The 17,423-nt window shown below is 50.5% G+C and overlaps 1 protein-coding gene across 2 annotated transcripts in view; it reads right to left on the bottom strand.

The window, feature by feature from the left end:
* The window catches only part of LOC138565177 (uncharacterized), a 480,132-nt gene that overhangs the window by 175,131 nt on the left and 287,578 nt on the right, over positions 1–17,423 (bottom strand). For both annotated transcript variants that reach the window (XR_011301098.1, XM_069642961.1), the window contains exon 3: positions 8,347–9,012. Coding sequence is in view for 1 of the 2 variants with exons in the window: in XM_069642961.1 (XP_069499062.1) it covers positions 8,347–9,012 (666 nt within the window). In the remaining variant the exon portion in view is untranslated. The remainder of the gene's footprint in view (positions 1–8,346; positions 9,013–17,423) is intronic.

The raw sequence follows: 17,423 nt of genomic DNA, 5'->3' as shown, positions 1-17,423 counted from the left end.
TGCTGTCCCCTAGGACGAAAAGGCGGAGGTTGGCGAACTGCAGCGCCCAACGACTTCGCTGCAGCTTTTGAGGTCTGCAACCTCTCAAGGCTCTCGTCAGCCTTGCTGCCAAAAAGGCGTTCACCATCAAAGGGCATGTTGAGGAGCCGGGACTGCACATCAGGAGCAAACCCCGACTTCCGCAACCACGCAAACCTGCGTATCACGGTGCTCGCCGCCATGGACCCACTGACGCATTCAGCCAAGTCCAGACCCGACTGAACGGACTCACACATGGCATCCTTACCATCCTGGACCATAGCAAGGAAACCCTCCCGTTCAACCCCTTCGGGAATATGTTCAGCCGCTAACGCAACACAGTTCCACAGAGTGTGCGTGAAACGTGACAAGGCACAAATGGAGTTGGCCGCCTGAAGCGCCATACCACCAGAAGAAAACACTTTCTTCGCCCAGCCATCAAAACGTTTGTCGTCCCTATCAGGAGGGATGGTAGGGTACGACGCCTGCTTTGCCGGGGCCGTGGCCGCCTGCACCACCAAACTCTCCGGAGTGGGGTGCCTGGTCAAGTAGCAGGGGTCGCTACTGGCTGGACGGTATTTACGCGACAAGGATCTGCCCACCGCCGGGAGACTCTCCGGAGCAGTCCAAGCCGCCGCCACCCTTCTCTGTAAAGCCATATGGAACGGCAGTACCGGGTCAGTTGGGGGACCAACATCAAGGATGTCCGTCAGATCATCCTGCACAAACTCCCCTGGGGGAGCAGACCATCCCAAATACTCAGACACCCTAGCCATAAGGCGCCGGTACGAGGAATCGGCATGGGAGCCAGGCTCAGGCCTACAAAAGTCCACCTCCGGGGAGGTGTCCAGTCCACTGGCATCATGCAGTGACTGCCTCAAATCGTCAAACTGACTATGGCCCGAGACAATTTCATCAGGCACCAGACTAGGAACCAGGCCATCAGAATCCTCATCCGCCTCCGAAATAAATTCCAGGTGGCGAAAAGGCACCCGAGAGTGCTTGCTCTTAACCAGAGCCTTCCTAGGGGGTACACCCGTGACACGGGGCACCTCCGATACGAAAGGCATCGATGGCGTCGAGCGAATCGGCGCCGACGCCGAGAAAACCGGCAACGGCGCCGAGAGGATCGGCGTCGACGTCGAGGAAATCGGCGTCGACGTCAGATGCAGCGCCTCCAGTATCGGCGGCGTCGACACAGCCCTCGAGGCCGGAGCCCCGAGCGTGTCCCTCGACGACCTGAACGTCGACGGCCTCGACGACGTCCTCGAAGCCGGAGCCTCGAGAAAGCCTGTCGACGCCCTCGACGCCTCAGACGTCGACGTCTTCCTCGAAGACTTCACAGGAGCACACGGTCTCGAACGCGTCGAGGACCGGGACCTGGAACGGGTACGGCGAGAACGAGCCTCCTTGTCCGAACGGGACCGCTCCCGTGACTCGTGCCGACCACTCTTGCGAGCGGCGTCTCTCGACCTCACACGGCCGACCCCACTCGGGGGCGCGGACGGCTGAGTACCCTGCGACTCAAGAATCGCCAACATTTTCTTCCCGAAGGAAGCCCATTCCTCCGGCGTCGCACGGCTGGCGGGGTAACCGACGTGCCGGGCAGAATCCTCGGAAGAGGACCTGGAAGGCGACCGGTGACGGCGCTTCCGAGAATGCCTCGAAGAGGCTGAGGAGTGGCGAGACCCACTCCTAGAAGAAGACCGACGAGACTTCCGACGATGACGCGGAGAGTCACCCCTCGAATCATCCGTCGAAAGCCCCGCCGACTTCGACTTCCGGGGCTTGGACACCCGACCTACCGACAACTTCTTCTTACGTTCGCGTAAGGCTTTGGACGTGAGCGACAGGCAGTCAACACAGTCATCCGTGTCGTGGGCCTCCCCGAGGCACCAGAGGCAGGCGTCGTGCGAGTCAGTCACCGACATCTTGGACCCACACTCCCCGCACTTCTTAAAGCCCGGACGCGGGGTTGAAGACGAAGTGGAAGACATCGCCGAAATTCACAAACGAACAGGTTCGAAGAACCAGAAAGAACAGAACTCCAAAGAGACGAGGCTTAGAACCGAGAAACACGAAGCAACACGTTCGCGGAAAAAACGGAACTGAGGCTACAGGCGTCGTGCGTCCTACTTATCACATCGGATGACGTCGGACGTCGGAGGAGGTCCTAGACGTCGGCGTATCGACGTCATCGACGCAGGACGTAGACGCCGGAAAAGTTTCCGAAGCAGCACAGCTGTGGTGATTACCTGTCATAGATATGGAATACGTCGGAGGACCCAATCCCCTCGAAACAACAGTCACTCAGAGCTCTGGAAAATCTGAGACGATAATAGTCTGCACAGGCAGAGTAAGTGCATAAAATACATTTAACAGTATGGGATATAGCAAATAGGCCTGATGGTGATCCTGCAATTTTAACAGTACAATTAGGGTGAAGACAGGGAGAAACAGACAAACGATCTTCAGGCGTGGTGCCTACGGATCGTGCAAGTGCACAGAGGGTCACAGGGAGGGGAGGATCAAGTGCACCCGGTCGGTTGAGACTGGGGTAAGTGCAGAGAGAGCCACTATCTTGGGTTAATTTCACAGCGCATTGAGTGTGGGTGGGGTGTAGGGGACCAGCGAGACTCTGAGGTACACCAGGCGGCCAGTCAGAATGATGTATTGCATAGGAGAGAGAGAGGGAAAGGACAGAACTAGGTTAGCAGGTAGCGGGAGAGAGAAGGAAGAGGAGAAGAGGAAGGTCTTAAGGAGTTTCCAGAATTTCAGGAGATTTGGTTCAAGATGTAGGGTGGCAGGGAGGCTATTGCAGAGGGAGGCACCTGGTGAGGATAAGGATCTCCCACCAAATCTCTGCTTGGAGAACCGGCTCACTTGCAGAAGGTTGGAGGTAAATGAGCAGAGGGCTTGTGAGGGACCATATTTAGGCAGGCAGCGTTGAAGGTAGGTGGGTCCAGGGCCCCAGAAAGCCTTGTGAACAATGCAAAGGGTCTTGAATTTGATCCTTGCAGCCACAGGGAGCCAGTAGAGGGATTTCAGCGCCAGAGAGATGCGGTCACTTGGCTTGATGCCAAGAATAAGTCTTGCAGTTCTGTTCTGGATGAGTTGCAGAGAGCGCAGGGCAGAAGAAGGGAGGTTGAGGAAGAGGCTGTTGCAATAGTCCAGCCTGGAGAGAACCAGGGCGCTGGAGACAGTGAGCCTCTGGGGGAAAGTGAGAAAGGGTAGAGTACCTCTGAGGAGGTGTAACTGATAAGACTTTTTAGAGATGTCTGAAATGTGAGAGAAGGAGAGAGTGGAATCAAAGATGACCCCAAGGTTTCCTGCTTCGCAGGTGGGTGCAGGGCCAAGGGAGGCCGGCCAGAGTGAAAGTGGGAAAGCGGAAGCAGGGGTCCCAATGTGAACAATCTCAATCTTAGTGGCGTTGAGGTAGAAGTTGTTTGCAGCACACCATGACTGAATAGAGGATAGTCAGATATCAGCGAGGGGGAGGAGGCGGCTGAGGGTAGCCTGAAAGATAGTTGCGTGTCATCTGCAGGACACTGGAAATTAGAGCTGAAGATGGCAATCACCTGTGCCTGGGCAGCCATATAGAAGTTTGAGAACCAGGTGAATAGGTTAGATCCCTGGGGAACGCTATAGGTTGAGAGAGTGACAGTTGAGTGAAATGCTCCAAGATCCACCTGGGATGGCCGGTCAGAGAGGAAGGCGGTTAACCACGCCAGAGCCTGACCTGTGATTCCCAGGGTGTCACAGAGACGTGTGATAAGGGTGTTGTGGTTTACCGTGTTAAAGGCAGTGGAGAGGTCAAGGAAAATGAGGATAGATGGGGTGTTAGTGTGAGGATTTGAGAGCAGGTCTTCACGGGTGTTCAGAAGAGCAGTTTCTGTGCCTCTGGATGCTCTAAAGCCATTTTGATGATCATGGGAGTAACCAATAGATTCAGTGAGGAGGATCAGCTGAGAGATAGCCAACTTCTCCAGGATTTTGCCCAGGAAGGGAGTGATGGAGATAGGGCGGTAGTTTTTAGCAGAGGGTGCACAAGGGAGTGCTTCAGTGCAGTTGGGAAACTCCAGTGGAGAAGGAGAGATTGCAGAGATCAGCCAAGGCTGGGGCGAGGGAGTCAATATTGTCTTTAATGGTTTTTGAGGGGCAGGGGTACGCCTGTTTAGATGAAGCCTTCATAGATCAGACCTGTCTGGTGACCTCATCTGATGTGACAGGTGAGAGAGAAGAGAGGGAGGCTAGCCAAGTGATGCTGTGGTGTGGAAGAGATGGTGGAAAGGATGCCTTGGGTTTTTGCGGTGAAATGTGCAGCCAGGGCCGAGCAAAGGTCCTGGGTGGGTGTGACAGAAGAAGAGGCTGCTGCAGGATTGGCCAGTTCTTTGCAGACTTTGAAGAGTTTGGCCATGTTGTTTGATGCCGCAGAGATGCGGGCTTGAATAAAGACTCTTTTCTTGGTCCAGATGCAGAGGCGATAGTGTCTTTGAAGGAGGCGGCAGGCCAATTTGTCAGATGGTTCGCCCGACGCATTGCATTTCCGCTCAGCTGCCATACACTTGCGTTTAAGGGCAGCCAGTTTGGCGTCGTACCAGTTTGGACCCTCATGACAGGGGCAAGGGTGTCAAGGGTGTTGGAGATAGAGAGATTGAGGTTAGTGAGGGCTGTGTCAGGGTGGGAGTTAGCCGAGGGAGAAGGTGTAGGAGGAGGCAAAAGCAGCCACTGTCCCTTTTTCATAGGTCTGGTAACTTCGAAGCCCAGTGGCTGTGCCGTATGTATTGCTCCAAGAGGAGAGGAGAGCTTAAGGTGTGTGGAGAGAAGAGAGTGGTCATTCCAAGAGAGGGAGGTAGTGAGAGGTATAGAGAGAGGAATGTCAGAAGAGATGAGAGCATCCAAGGTGTGGCCCGCGGTGTGCGTGGGGCCAGAGGGAAGGATGGAAAGGGTGAAAGTGTTGCAAAGGTTGTTGAAAGGACCTGAGGAGTCAGGAGAGTCCAGATGGATGTTGAGATCATCCCTCAGGAGGAGTTGAGAGGAGGAGGAAAGTAGAGAGGAGGCCAGGTCAGCCCATTCCGAGATGAAGAGAGTGGTCCAACCTGGTGGCCGATAGAAGATGGCCATAATGAGACAAGATTTTGGGGAGAGTGAGTCTCTGCAAAATAGGCACTCGAAGGAGGAATACGCCTGAGTAGGGATGATGGACACATGTATACATTCTGGTAAGATAAGCACCACCCCTCCACCTGCCTTCTGAGGCCTGGGTGCAGAGAGGATATTGTAGCCTTCAGGGAGCAGTGGGTCAAAGCTTGTGGCAGAGCTTTCCTTGTACCAGGTCTCAGTGATGGCGAGCACATCGAGATCCATGGGTTTGAGGTGGTTACAGACGTCAGTAGAGTGTTTGACGGCAGAGCAAGTGTTGAGAGTGGCAATGTAGAGCAGCTTGCCACCTTTGAGTATCTACCTTGGGCAGGCTAAACACGATCTTCAGCAGGACAGGAGAAATACATGCAGCAACTGGGCAGGTTAAAATTGGTGGAAGTCCAGAGGAGGTGAAGTGAGGGTCGAACAGTTCCATGTGTGAAGGAAGGGATTGAGAGGGAACTGACCTTAAAAGAAATGTTAGGTGGTCCATTGTTTCAGTGTGTCCAGAGAACATGGACGTTTTCCTCAGCCTCCATGTGCACAATTGGGTCTGGGGGAGAGGACCCACAGACCCAACCAGGCCACAGACAGGGAACAGACAGGGCCTTAGTAAGTGGGCCTTGGAAGGGGTGGGCCGGCTAAGAGCCTGCCCGTCCATCATGGGCCAATAAGTGTTGCAGGTGGCCAATGGCAGGCTATGAGGCAGATGCTGGTGATGGCAGTGAGCCTTTCAGAGCTCTGAAAATGCAGTGGCCATCTTTAAAAATGCCACGAGGCTACAGAGAACGCCTCCTGATGTGGCTCTGACCTCAGCACAGGGCATGGTGGGCAGCAAGCAGGATGTGCATAGACAAAGGACAGTTTGTTGAATAAAAAGAATCGCTCGAGGTTTACTTTTTTTGTTTTTGAAATTTGACAAAATATCAAATTTCAACAAATGACTTTGCTATTTTCATTTCATTGTGCCTGGGTTCTTCCTACCTAATTTGCGGGTGTTGGTTATGACCAGAAGTTTTGGTCGAGAATTCATTCTGAATAGATTGACACCAAGCCAAGTCCTTTTTTGTAGGAGGGAATGGAGATGTACGACTCTCAAATTCTTTTAGAATTTTAAATAGTTCATTACAGCTAGACTTTGAATCGTCAATCCGGAAATTGTAGTTTTCCGCTTTAGTTTAGCAACATGTTAACTCCACACATTACTTTCTGCAGTACTAAACATAGTACCATGAGATTTTGCCTTTTCCCAATTCTCAAGCACTGAAAGTCAAAATTAACACAAAGCCCCGGTAGGCAACACGCATAGCCGTTTTGCCCCACATGCGTTAATCATGAGCAATGTAACGTTTTCAATGCAGCGCGAGTACTTCGCTTTAATCCAGGAGCCCCGTGAGGCTACAGAGATGAGATGGTATTTCAGTGTACTGCACCAGAGTCTTTCACCCTCTGTCACCGCCACATGGCCCGAATTTCATACTTCCTTCTCTGTGGCTGGTGCCGACGCTGACTGCCCCTAGCTGCCTGGAACGCCACGTCCGCCAGTGCTGTGGCTCTCAATAATTCTGAAGCTGGCGCAGGTGGCCAGCGGCTTAAATGCTCCTCTATTACTGGTGCACAGCTGCTGCATGCGTGTGCATAGCCCAGGGAAGCCAGGGAAACGTAGTTTGTGGCTTTCAAACACTGCAATATCAGGACGTGCAAGCCCTAATGTGAAGCCTGCAGCATGCCCCCACCACTTTCTTGACAGGTGTGTGCCTGGTATACACAGCTCTAGGACGGGAATTAGCAGGTTTCATTGCTTCTAAGGTGGACTCGTTGCCAGGCAACCGTTTATAGATATGGTAGAAGTGGATCTACAAATTGCTCCAGTACCAGCATGTCTTTCACTTCTTCATAAATTCTACCCGACAGCCATTTGTTAAGTAAATCCCAGACATGATAAGTAAACGATTGGAGTTTCTCCTTGTCTTAGACCTAGGTATCCACGACAGAAACACTAGTGCTCCCGATCCTGGCCTAACCTCTGAAGAATACCTTGCTTCAGTTCCTCATATGGCGTTCTCTCATCAGGATTTAAGGCTTGTTAGCAATGGCGCAATGTGTCTGGCCCAGTGATCGCAGAGCCATCCTGATGTTTCTGCAACTCTTGAAATTCCTGAAGAATGCTGTAGTGTGCCTTTATAATTGTTCTTTTATAATGCGCTTAATACCATAGATTGATTTCTAAGTGCAGGATTGGGATTCAAAACTGTGTTGCGCTGCGTTTTTTTGCTTCCAAGACAAACGCGTTGCCCCTGAGCTATGGTGTAGTGGCAATCATGCATCCTTAGCTTGCTGTAGTGGCTATAGTGTGCCCTGAGCTTGTTGTAATGGCTATAGTGCACCCTTAGCTTCTTGTATTTGCTATAGTGCATGCTTATCTTGTTTTAGTTACTATAAGACGCCCTTAGCTTGTTATAGTGGCTATAATGTGCCCTTAGCTTGTTGTAGTGGCTATAATGTGCCCTTAGAATTGTTCTTTTAGAACATGCTTAATACCAGAGATTGGTTTCTAAGCGCATGATCGGGATTCCAATGGGAATTAATTATTTGGCAGTCTCAGAATTACTATTTCCAAGTTTGCCAAAGGGAAAACATTTCTTATTTCACAATATTTTAAGGCTCTACCTAGCAGATGCACCAAAATATCACACGTTATTAACTACCTATCGCTCCTCGAAACTGATTCACATAGACAATCCGTTTAATGATAAACATGCTTGCGGCAAACCGTGATTTCTGCAATCCTGATCTATGGACAATGCACCCACGAAAAACTTTCTTTTTCTCTTCTACAACACCCAATCCCTGTTTCTGTGGCATTTTATCGACTTTACCATCCCCACTCTTTTGCATCTGCAGACTTAGATCTGGATGCGCAGGTGGGAGGCATAATATGCCAACCTCCAGAAGACCCTTGGCCTTTTCAAAACTACGCCCTTAAACAAAGTATTTCTATACAAAAGTGAAGGCATACATGGACTCATTAAAATTAAGCCCTGGTATAAGAGAAATAGTAAAAGTACTGGTTTGCAGAATTGGCAATAAGTCTGGCACAAAGAAACCTAGCCTGTTACAGAATCCAAGATAAATATGAATCATTTGAATATTTCAGAACACTCCACTTTAATTAGTGATACTCGCCTGCAGTGAAGCTTTCACACGTGCCTACCACCACCTCAATCCAGTCGTGATCCCCAGTAGATGGTGCCTCTTGTTTGATCTCCTCCGTTGCTTCTTCCTGGTGCTCCGAAGCCACTGGATTCTGCCCTTTGATCCCATCTCTTCCCTCAGAGTCGTGGACTCCCTCTCCAGATGACTCTTCATCTCTCATTCTTCCATCCTCTTCCGGGACTACGTGATCTCTGCCATTTACAATCTCTGACAACTTGTGGTTGGATTGGAGAGTTTTCACCATTTGGGGTATACTCTGCTCTTCTTTCATACACTGGTAGGTTTTGGTGATGTGCCATTTCTCAGAAGCAACATGGTGTTGAACGCATGGCGCCATCTCTGTCACCATGGAAACAGATGCACCTTGCTTTCTGACACGCTTTCTGTTTTCCGAACAGGGAATGGCTCTGGACAATTGCTTCTCCCCCAAGCCTTGAGAGTTTCTGACAGTGGTCTCTTCACCCCCTTTAATAACCACTTTAGTGTTCAAGTCAATAACAGACGGCTTCACCTCCAAGTCGTGAGGGTCGGTGACACACAGCTCCGATGCCTTGTTCACCCCGAACCTTTCCTCAGAGCTCTGGAGATCTTCAAAAGAGATTTCTTCTTTAATCGTTTCTATGAATGTAGGTGACCCTGAAAAGAAAAAAAGAGAAATGTCTTTAAAGCAAATACATTTTTTGTAGTAATGATCACATGCAGTGAGTAGACCTGTCCCCTCCCCCCCCCCGAAACCAATCATCAGACTCAAAGCTCAGCAGAAGCATCTCTGTCCTGATCCAAGCTCTGGAGGGTGCAGCCAACCCCACACACCCATCTACTGAGTACTATTAAAATGGGTCATAACAGAACTAGTATTGACGAGATAGAGGAATCCAGCATGAAGCTCTATAAAGAGATGAGTATTGTGCACCCCAACCACGTCTATAAAAGGGGCACATGGAGTAAGTTACTTACCTGTAATTCCTGCTCTCCTGCACTGGAATCTTTCTTAGATTCACATGCTGTGAATATTCCCTGTCGTCAGGCTGGAAATCTTCGGTAACAGAGCAGTTTAAACGTAAACTGAAAACTTTCCATCACTTTTGTGCTCATGAACTCATGGTGGCAACATTAAAGACAGACACACGTGATCACAGTTCAAGGGTGTTTATTGAACTATTAATGCAGGGTGGAAATACTCCTAAGCTAAACCTAAATCTAAGATGTGACAAGCGTCGACCATCAAATGAAAAATAAGGCAGTCCTAGGGGCATTGTGTCAAAATAAAAAGGGCCTATAATAAGACAAACCTATTGCCAATCCCGGCGCTAAATACAAAAAAGTGTGGGATAGGGGTTCAATAAAGAAAGAAGTGTTCTTAAATAATAAGTCAGGGTGTGATTGCCAGGGGTCTCCCTGTCCGACGTTTTCAGCACGGGACAAGGTGGGTCACCTGAGCACAGCACACACTCAAGCTTTCCCAGCACGAGCCGATAGTTGCGTTCTAGCTATCAGGTTCTCCGATGGGTTAGAGTCTCTTTCCAATAAAAAGTCTCTTGCCCTCGAGGGCCTGATAGTTTCAACAAACACAAAAGTTCTATTTCACGTAGGACTTTGGGTGATGGCTGCACCCCTGCCTCCCCCTCTTCTATGCGCAGACCCCTCAGAGTCGCTCTCAATAAATCAAATTAACAGTTCCTTTTTCAATTCACTTTGGTTGATAACTTTTCACCTATGGATCTCCCTCAGCTGGGCTCGGACCCCAAATGACAAGCGGGTTAGGGCACTTCTCCTTGTCTTGCAATACTTCTCATTCTCATGAATCTTAATGTCCTTTTGAACAACTCTTCAGGGTTCACCCCTGCTCGTCGGCTTCCCTCTTCCGGGATCCCTGTAGGTGTCCCTCGGTAGGTTCACTCCTGTCAGAACACCATTTACAGGGACTTCAGGCCTCGCCCCTTCTCGTTAGCATCCCTCCACCGGGATAACTCCTGCCAACCTTTGTCAGCCTCCCTCGTTCGGGTTCACAATGGCTTCTCTTAAGCTCACAAATCTCAATGCAATCTTTTTTGCGGCATTCCCCAAATCTTAATGTATTTTGTAACACAGTTCATTTGTGAACATCCCTCTACCGGGTTCACTCTTGTCAACACACTGTCATTTTGGGGCTTCAGACTCTGCCCCTTCTTTTTTGGCTCCCTCCTTTGGGTTCACTCTTGCCAATCTTCTCAGTTGCAATATTTTCTCTGGTTCAAATTCTATGAAGCGGGATTCACTTCCCTTAGCTTCATAATCATCTGCCGGTCAAAGACTTTCGATGGTACGGAGGATTTGACAAGACCCCTGTATGACCACTTTGACCTTCTTTTACCTTTTCCTAAGGCCTTCTAGTTACTCTAGTTCAATAATAGGGAAATCGCCATGAGCACGCTCCCACGTAGTACTTGACTCTGCTGTGCTGGTTTTCCCCTGTTCTGTAACAGTTCCTTTGTTTGCTCAAAGTTCACTTGCTACTTTTGTTGAACACAGTTCGGTTTCTTTATCGGCTCTTCCTTCGACTCACCGACCGTTATGAACTGTTTTGCATTCTTGTCTGTAGAGTCAAGGCCGGTATCATTGGACCATGCGTCTCTCCACGGGTTGGCCGTCAGCTGAGGAGGCGCCCGGGTACCTTGGACAAACACACATATGCCATTTTTCCTGGCCTTACGATTCCTTCTCTCGAGGCTTCACGGGTCTCTGTCGATAAGGGCAAGGTCACTCTTCCCCTTGTAGCCTCTCGATTCGTGCCGTCTTTCGCCTTCTCTTGAACTGCCTGAGTGAGTTAGCTCTTACGTTGTGGGTTCTGCCTTGCTCGTCCTGTGCTGTTGTGCTCCACCTTTTATTCCTGTGGGTAAGGAAAAGGGCCGTCAGGTGTGTACAATTATGGTCAATTGTCTGACTTTGCTTGACCCTTGTATCGGGACATGTCAGGTAAATGGCACTGGTGTCAGTCTCTTGTCTTTCGTGCTTTGCGAAAGTGTTTGTGTAAGAAAAGAGGTGTGTGGGGGTAGAGAGGTTGAATGTCCTGTATAAGGAAGGGAAGGGAGTTTGGCAGAAAGGGAATACTGCGTCTCACTCGTTGGGTGTATCCATTCCACTTCTCGAGGACCCCAAAATCCAGGTGATCCTCCCGCACCAGTCCACCCCAGGAACTGCATCCAATAGCGATGGCCGTGTCCTGGCCACCTGGATGACAGATCCCTGGGGACTAGATTGGGAGACACGTTTAGGTTTCTCACACTGCCCACAGCCAAGAGGAACACCTCCCTTAACTCCTCCCCTGTCAGCCATCTTCAAACTTGGCAAGAGCATGTGAGGGGCAGTCAGAGCCAAAAGACAAGCCGTGCAGGGTTGGTCACATGTGAATCTGTGAAAGATACCAATGCTGGGTAACCAGAGGTACAGGTAAGTAATTTATTCCTTCTCCAACATTGGATCTGTCATAGATTCACATGCTGTGAATAGATTACAAAGCAGAATTACCACAATACATAAGGGTGGAGGCAAGCTCCCAGCACAATTTACCAGTGGAGACTTACTAACCTTGTGCAAACAGGTTCTGCACAACAGACTGGACAACTCTAGACTCTTGTGCAGAATCTCTGTCGGCACAGTAGAACCTGGTGAAAGTATGCACCTATCTCCCGGTGGCTGTAGGGCAGATGTCAGTCAGCGGAATTCCTGAGTAGAAACCAGTGTTTACAGCCACTCCCCTGGTGGAGTGCGCCCTGGGCCTGCCAGGAAGCGGCCTGCCTGCCTGTTGATGGCAGAACGAGATGCAGGTTGCAATCCATCTTGAAATGGAGGACTTTGAGAGAGCCTTCCTGGGTCCAGAATGTCCAAATAAAAAACAGTTGGTTAGTTGTCTGGAATGACTTAGTATGTGCCACATAGTACTTGAGGGCGCGCTCCCCATCTAGCGTGTACAAGGCTCGTTCAGCTGGAGACGGTGTACCAAAGAATACGGGCAAATCCATCTGCTGATTGAGATGGAAAGAAGATGGCCCTTTAGGCATAAAGGTAGGATTAGTATGTAGAAGAGCCTTGTCCTTGTGAAACGTAAAGTAGGGCTGTTTTGAGGAGAACGCCTGGATTTCACCTACTCGTCTGGCCGAAGTTATGGCCACCAAGAACGCAATTTTCCAGTAAGGATGTTTAATGGATGCTTGGTGCATGGGCTCGAAAGGCAGCATCATGAACCTAGCGAGTAGCACAATTAGCTCCCATGCTGGCGCGGGGCGACCGACATGTGGAAAAGACCGGAACAGCCCACGCAAGCACTCCTACACTAGCTGGTGGGATCACAGGGATGGGACCCCTATGGAGCGGTTGTACCTGGAGATTGCCGTCAGGTGCACCTTGATGGAAGCATGCGTTAAGCCAGACTGAGAAAAAGACAACAACTAAAGCAACAGATCCTCTGGCCGGACAGCTTGAGGCCCCAGTCGATGGTTTGGGCACCATACTTGAAAACATCTCCATTTGCTCTTGTAGCACTTCAAGGTGAACAGTGCGGTAGCCCTAGCCAGGATCTCCTGGCAATCTCGCGGAAAGAACAGGGCCCAGAAATCTAAGAACACAGGAGCCAGGCTGTCAGATTGCGAGAGGCCTCGTCGTGGTGCAGCACCACCCCCCCGATTCCTAGACAGGAGCGATTGATGCGGGCGCAGCTTGATCGGCACCGCTGACGAGAGGGCAAGGAGGTTGGAGTACCAAAACTGTCCCAGCCATGCAGGGGCCACTAATATCAGTCTGCACCAATACAGTCTGAAGGTGTGTAGGACTCGAGGCACCAGAGGGATTGGGGGAAAGCACACAGAAACTTCCCTTCCTATGGAAATGCAAAGGCTTCCCCCATGCTCTCCGGATGGGAGAAGCTGCTGCCAAAGATTTTGCAGCGACTGTAGTCGCAGGTGGCAAACGGTTCATTCCCAAGTACCCCACATCTGAAACAGCAAGTGAAGCTGATCGCTGTGCAGTTTCCACTCACGACCCGAGCGCAACTCCCTGCTGAGGGAGTACGGCAGGGTGTTCTGAATCACCAGTAGATGAAGGGGAATGAGAAACATGCTGTGCTGTAGAGCCCAATGTCACCGGACTTGGGCCTCCCTGCAAAGCTGTGGCCTCCTTGCTTGCGGACATAAAACATGGATGCTGTGTTGTCGGTATAAATCTGCACCACTTTTCCCGTCAGGAGATGAGGAAAGAAATTGGGCCTAAAAAAACAATAAACTCGTAGCTCCAGCAGGCTGGTGTGCTGGCTCTTTTCCTCCTCCAACCAAAGGCCCCGGGTGAGTTGGTATTCACAGTGGATGCCCCAGCACTTCAGTGACGCATCCGGCGTGATGGTGGCCTGATGGTCCGGCAACCTGAAGGGGGCTCCCTGCACCAGATGTTCCCTCACTGACCACCAGCGAAGGCTGCGCCTGAAACCCGGTGTCAGGGTAATGAGATCGTCCCAGGACCCTGAGGCTTGGATCCAGCGGGCATCCAGAAATTCCTGCACCAGCCTCATGTGTAACTGGCAGTTGGTGACCAACAGGATGCATGATGGCAACATCCACAGATGGGATTTGTAGTTGCAGACTGGTGTTACCTGGGTGCCGTTGAGACTACGCACCTTTACCAGAAGAGCGGCCACCCTTTTGTCCGAAGGCCTGGCAGTGCAGGTTTGGGTTTGAGTCTTGCTCTGAGATAGAGTGCCTGTTGCGTTGGGACCAGGCATGACTATGGGAAGTTGATGGAGATACCCAATTGCTGTAGACACTGGATGGCGGTGGTGGTGTTGGCCTTTGCCAGTGGAGTGGAGGGTGCTCTCACCAACCAGTGGTCTAAATATGGTTCCATGTGTTAATATTCTAGCAAAAATATCACCATACAAAAATATCGGCATATTCTTGTGGCGATATTACGGCATGGAACCTGCGGGGGATACGCCTGCAACCCCCGCATTATTTTTAAAGGAGCAGGGTCACAGCTCCCAAGAACCCCAAAAATGATCCCCCCCATAAAATATCGCCTATGGCCGTTCCAGACGACCATATATACGGTGATATTTTTGGTCGGGATAATATGTAGTGATACCCTAAATATGGGTAGACGTGAACACCCCGTCGACGCAGGTGTGCCACCAATGATGCAAGGCATTTGTTAAACGCCCGCGGAGCAGACCGCAGGACGAATCGAAGGGCCTTGAACTGATAATGTACTCCTGCCACCACAAGGAGTAGGTAGCGCCGGTGTGAGCAGCAAATAGGGATGTGAAAATAGGCGTCCTCTAAGTCGAGGGACGCCAAGAAATCTCCTTGTTGTAGCTGGGATAGCACCTTTTGCAGTGTGACCATGCGGAACGTCTGTGCCTTTAGGAACTTGTTGAGCACCCTTAGATCTAATATGGGCCTGCAACCCCCTGACTTGTTTTGCCATGACTTCCTTATCAGGAAGTAGCAGAAGTAGACACCTGTGCCGGGTTTGTCCTTTGGAACCTTCTCCACTGTGCCCTTCAGCTGCATAGCTTGTACCTCCTGTAGCAAGAGGTGCTGCAACTTTTGTGGTTTGTGGGCGGGCAGAATATCTGGTGGATAGTCCACGAACTCCAGTGAGTGGCTGTGCTGGGGGAGGGATAGCACCCATTCGTCATTTGTGATGTGCGCCCATTCGTCGACGAACCTAGACAGTCGTCCTCCCACCAGGGTGCTGAAACAGGAGGACTTGGTCCTGGGCTGGTCATGCCTGTTTGATTAGAAGCAGCTACGGCATCACTGTGAACCCCTGTAGGACTGGGACTTTTTTCTGTACTGGTCACCTGATGAGTATGGGGTATTGTCAGAGGAGGAAGACTGGTACGTGGAGCCGTTATTCCACGAGGTACTGCCATAAGGCCCTTTCCCTGAACAGAAGGACTTCGGCCTAGTCGTGTCTGCGGTGGTAATGATCTTCTTACCAAAGGCATTGAGTCTTCCTTGTCTGAAGGGACAGAGCAGGATGACAATGGGTTAGCAGACCTTTTTCTGGCAGCAACAGAAACAGAGTCTGGCGTGGGTTGGGTGCAGAGGCAGCGCTCTCTGGGACCCGGTACGTTTTGTCGAACAAGTCTTTTTTTAGCCGGGACAGTAGCAGGATGCGCCAGGATGACGAGGCCATCTTCCCAGATGTCTTCTAACAGCGGGATGGGCATGACAAGACTTCCTGCGCTGCTCTCTGTGCTGGTACAACACACACTCCTTTCGCCGCTCCTCAGGTGTAAGGCCGAACATCTTGGCTGCCCTGGACTTGAGCGCGTGTAAGGCCCCTACCTTATCAGCGGGCGAGTCCCTGAGTGGACTCTCATCTGGTTCTCCATCACCCGCGATGAAATCATCAAATTCGTCAGTGTGGGACGTGTGTGTGGAAACCACATTCTCCAACTGGTCGGGATCTGTGTCTGTCCCAGTATCAGATAGCCTTTGCCGTACTGACAGGTGTTCACCCCTTCTGGGGGGGTGAGGGATGTCATCCACTTTCCTGGATGGACCGGGGACCTCTGTGTGAGGTTGCCTAAGAGGCTCCGGAACCGGGACTGGTGCAGGCAGCCGTTGTTGAAAGGTTGCCACCAGAGTGGTTAAAGTAGATACAATGTCCAGTGACATTTCTCTTTGTGGGGGCAGCAACGAAGCTGGATGCATTACAGACAAACTGTCCTGCGCCTGCGATGTATGTTGAAGAGGCAAAGGTGGTAGAGTGATGTCCTGTGCCTGAGTAGGTGGTAGTATCAGGCTTGCCTCACTTCGTGAACCAGATTGCCTTGGGGTGGGGGAGGTACAGGGGCTTGTGTGCTGCTGACAATGGAAGCGACATGATGGCCTCTTTCTCTGCTTCCTCTACAGCCTCAAATTGAGACAGACTCGGCTCTGATATAACAATAGCTCCTAGTAGCAAGGCCACCCCAAGGTTAGGGAATGAAGCCTGTGGACAGGCCATCAACGCAGACACTGTGCTGGCATCCGGAAGTGTATTGAAAGTGTAGTGGCTGTTGGGCTGCCACGCTGTTTGTCTGTGCTTGCTCCTGCTAATTTTTGCGGCAACCGACTAGTCGCCAAGAGGAAGTTTGTACTATTGGAAACACGGACTGGGACTTGGCAATATTCACTCAATTCTGCCTGCTGACCCACCCCTCCCCCTAACACGCCCATTGCTGCAGCCTCGTTTGAGTTTTCTTACCTTTAAAGTTCCTGTGCGCGCGCATCCGGAAGTGTATTGAAAGTGTAGTGGCTGTTGGGCTGTTGGCTGGAAGGTGGCGGTAAGGAGTAAATGTAAGTTGCTTTTGCATCCATTGCACATTATTATTATTGATAAGCTGAATAGCGTGTGCAAGTGTGTATGACAAGCGTCTTCCTTGCTGCTGAAATACATTGTTTTGAAGTGGCCGTTATTAAGTGTTTGAAAGCACAGATAATCTCTGTCTAGTTCAATAACGGTTGGCAGTCTTAGGAGCGGGAAACATCTCTCAGACCCTAATGCTTGTGCAATTTTAAATAACACCGCTCCTATTCAGTTACACGACTCTTCTGCCGACCTTGATTTGCCGTTAGTCAGTCATATACTGAACGCATTATGGATACCCACACTGCGACCTATAGCCAACAATTCTTGGACATAGAACCCAATGACAGTGCGGTGCTAAACCCACTGGTCACTCGTATGCGGAAGTCATCGCTACGGCCACTTCACAACTCTAGTGAAAATTACCATCTTTATCTGGACAATAGCAAATCAGCAGAAATAGGCGACTATACCACCACTGAATTACAGATTGCTGGCGAAATGTTTGATAATCAGATCTCTGATGTGTCAATTTTAGTGCCTACGCTATCAAATGAGTGGCCGAAAAGCTGCCAGATATCATTGAATCCTAGTTCTCCGGCAGTGTTCCTCCCCGCAGAGGTTGGACGTATTTGCCTACATACTTTGCCTAATGAAGGTGGCATGGGCCAATGTCATGGGTTTCCTGCACAATGTACGCCTAGAGCAGGATTGCCCTCGAC

This window comes from Ambystoma mexicanum, chromosome 1p (assembly GCF_040938575.1).
Source record: "Ambystoma mexicanum isolate Mex_15411 chromosome 1p, UKY_AmexF1_1, whole genome shotgun sequence".
Lineage (NCBI taxonomy): Eukaryota > Metazoa > Chordata > Amphibia > Caudata > Ambystomatidae > Ambystoma > Ambystoma mexicanum.
The sequence above is the reverse complement of the archived record's forward strand: the minus strand, read 5'-3'. Positions and strand labels throughout refer to the sequence as shown.